The sequence below is a fragment of the Ananas comosus genome, unplaced genomic scaffold (genome assembly GCF_001540865.1).
Source record: "Ananas comosus cultivar F153 unplaced genomic scaffold, ASM154086v1, whole genome shotgun sequence".
NCBI classification, from domain to species: Eukaryota; Viridiplantae; Streptophyta; class Magnoliopsida; order Poales; family Bromeliaceae; genus Ananas; species Ananas comosus.
The window spans coordinates 13,605-16,178 of NW_017891555.1; the positions used below are offsets into that span (position 1 = coordinate 13,605).

At 48.2% G+C, this 2,574-nt stretch overlaps 1 protein-coding gene across 1 annotated transcript; it reads left to right on the forward strand.

The window, feature by feature from the left end:
- Positions 1–1,599: 1,599 nt before the first annotated feature.
- On the forward strand, positions 1,600–2,559 carry LOC109705001 (uncharacterized TPR repeat-containing protein At2g32450-like; the record flags this gene model as incomplete). Its single annotated transcript, XM_020225767.1, has 1 exon — positions 1,600–2,559. A coding segment is annotated over exon 1 (960 nt), but the record flags the coding sequence as incomplete, so codon positions are not given.
- Positions 2,560–2,574: the final 15 nt, after the last annotated feature.

Sequence of the window (2,574 nt, forward strand, 5' to 3'; positions counted from 1 at the left end):
CCGCAACTGCCCAAGCATGAGCGCAAGCTCTTATTATTATTCTTATTGTCTTTCTTCTCAACCAAACATTGTATCCTGTAACAACCTCACACCATAAACCAAAGCCTCTTACTCCTCTACTACTACTACCCCAAAATCACCACGATTAACACACCTAGTAGCATTAATAATTTCAATTACTACGCAATCATTGAGGAACCAACCCTCTACTTCTCACACCCAAATTCTAGCATTAATAATTTCAATTACTACGCAATCATTGAGGAACCAACCCTCTACTTCTCACACCCAAATTCTAGCATTAATAATTTCAATTACTACGCAATCATTGAGCTAGGAACCACCCCTCTACTTCTCACACCCAACACTAATCTCTTCTCTCCTCTTCCATTCCTATTTCCTCCCTGGCGGTGCACCGTTCTGAAGTACCCTTTATTACATATCCATATCTATATCTATATCTAACATTTAACCACCCTGGGTGGTCTATCATAAAGAATAAGAAAAAGAGGTAAGTTAGCCAATTAGAAGAGTGGGAAACTAATTGGCCAATGAAGGGTATTAGAAGTGGAATGACATGCAAAAAAACGTTAAATAGGCGACTGGATGACAATTTCATTAATTTTAAAATATTTTTTAACTGTTGCTATTTTATCGCGATGAAATTAAAATGTTTGAAAACTAAATTGCAAAAAAAAAAGAAAAAGAAATCAAAACAAAAAATGATGGAAAGTTTCAAAAGTACTATGCAGTTAATCCTCAAAAAATTCTAAAAAAATTTATAGCCCCACAACCTCTCCAAAATAAGGGGAGATTTTCATTTGGTTCCCAATTCATGAATTGATAAATCCTTTTCATCATGGTTAAACATCTCCATCATGTTTTAACAGAATCTGCTATCAGTGCTTCAAAGCAAAGTTTATATTTTTTATTTTAAAAAATATATATTTTGTACTCACATACCAAATATAGAAATTATTGGCTGATCTCGATGTACGGTATATCTCATGCACCATACCTAAAGAGAAAAAATTGTAGTCCATAAAATCGAACTCTAATATCTATCTTAAAATATACATTATTACATTCAAAAAATATAAATACAAAAAAGAACATAAATTTTTTATCAAACAAATAATAATTGTTTTCTGTCTCTATATTTATTTTGAAACTAATGGTTTTCTAATAAATGAATCCTTATTCATTGTTCCTTCGGACGGTGTAAATGCCATCCAATATTGGACTGGATTGTTATATGGGATCACAAAAAAACATTAGTTAGGGTGCGTATATGTACGGATACACCGAGTGCAGGAAAGAGTTTCTCTACCGAACAGCGCTTCAACAGATGATGTGTTATCGACGTAATACCTACGGCTGATTTCGAAGATATCGGCGAGATAATACCACAGATCTGGTCCACTGTGTGTTCTGTTAATCAAGCTACATACTCTATTATATATATATATATATATATATATATATATATATGTATATATATATATATGCCCAGTTATTAATTAATTAATATTAATTACTCGCTAATTAGAGAGAGAGAGGGGGGGGAGGGGGAGAGAGAGAGAGTGAAAAAACCCTCTCATGGTCACCCCGGTGCGGACGTTCGCCGGAGCTCCTGCGAGACGGGAGAAGGTGCGGCGCATCTTCGAGCTCTTCGATGCCGACGGCGACGGCGCCCTAGGCCGGTCGGAGTTGTCGGCGCTCGTGGCTGCCGTCAACCCCGGCGTCGTCTTCACAGCCGACCAGCTCTGCTCAGTCCTCGACGCCGTCTTCCGCTCCTACGCCGGCGCCGCTGACGCCGACCGCCTCTCCCTCGCCGGCCTCCTCCGCTCCTACGACGACGGCGCCGGCGACGTCGACCGCGACTTCGCCGCCCTCTTCCCCGACCTCGCCCCAAGCCCTAAGCCTAGCCCTAGCCCTAGCCCTAGCCCCAATGGTCCTCTCAGCCCCCTTGCCTCCCCCATCCACGAGATCGCCTTCGACTCCACCCGCGCGGCGGTGGCGCGGCTGGAAGCCCTAATCAAGAACCGCGATGGGGGATTCGCGAAGGGGTTGAGGGAGATCAGGGCGAATCTCGACCGTTCGGGAGCGGTCGAGGCGGCGTCAGAGGGCCACGTGGCGATCGGCCGCGCCCTCTTCCGCGCGCGGCTTCTCCCCGACGCCGTCGACTGCTTCCGCCGCGCCGCGGAGCTCTCCCCCGCGGACCCGCGCGCGCACTTCCGCCTCGGCACCGCGCTCTCCGCGCTGGATCGGCCTCGCGACGCCCGGCGCAGCCTCTCCGCCGCGCTCGAGACGGCGTCGGCGGACGCGCTGCGCTGGCAAGCGCTCCTCCCCCAGATCCGCGTGAACCTCGGCGTCGTCCTCGAGCGCGAGGGCCTCCTCCTCGCCGCGGCCGAGCACTACCGCGCCGCCGCGCGCCTCTGCCCCACCCACTACCGCGCCCTCAAGCTTCTCGGCAGCGCCCTCTGCGGCGCGGGGGAGCACCTCCGCGCCGTGGCCGCGCTGGAGGAAGCGCTCCTCCTGAAGCCGGATTTCCCGGACGCACTCTGCGACCTG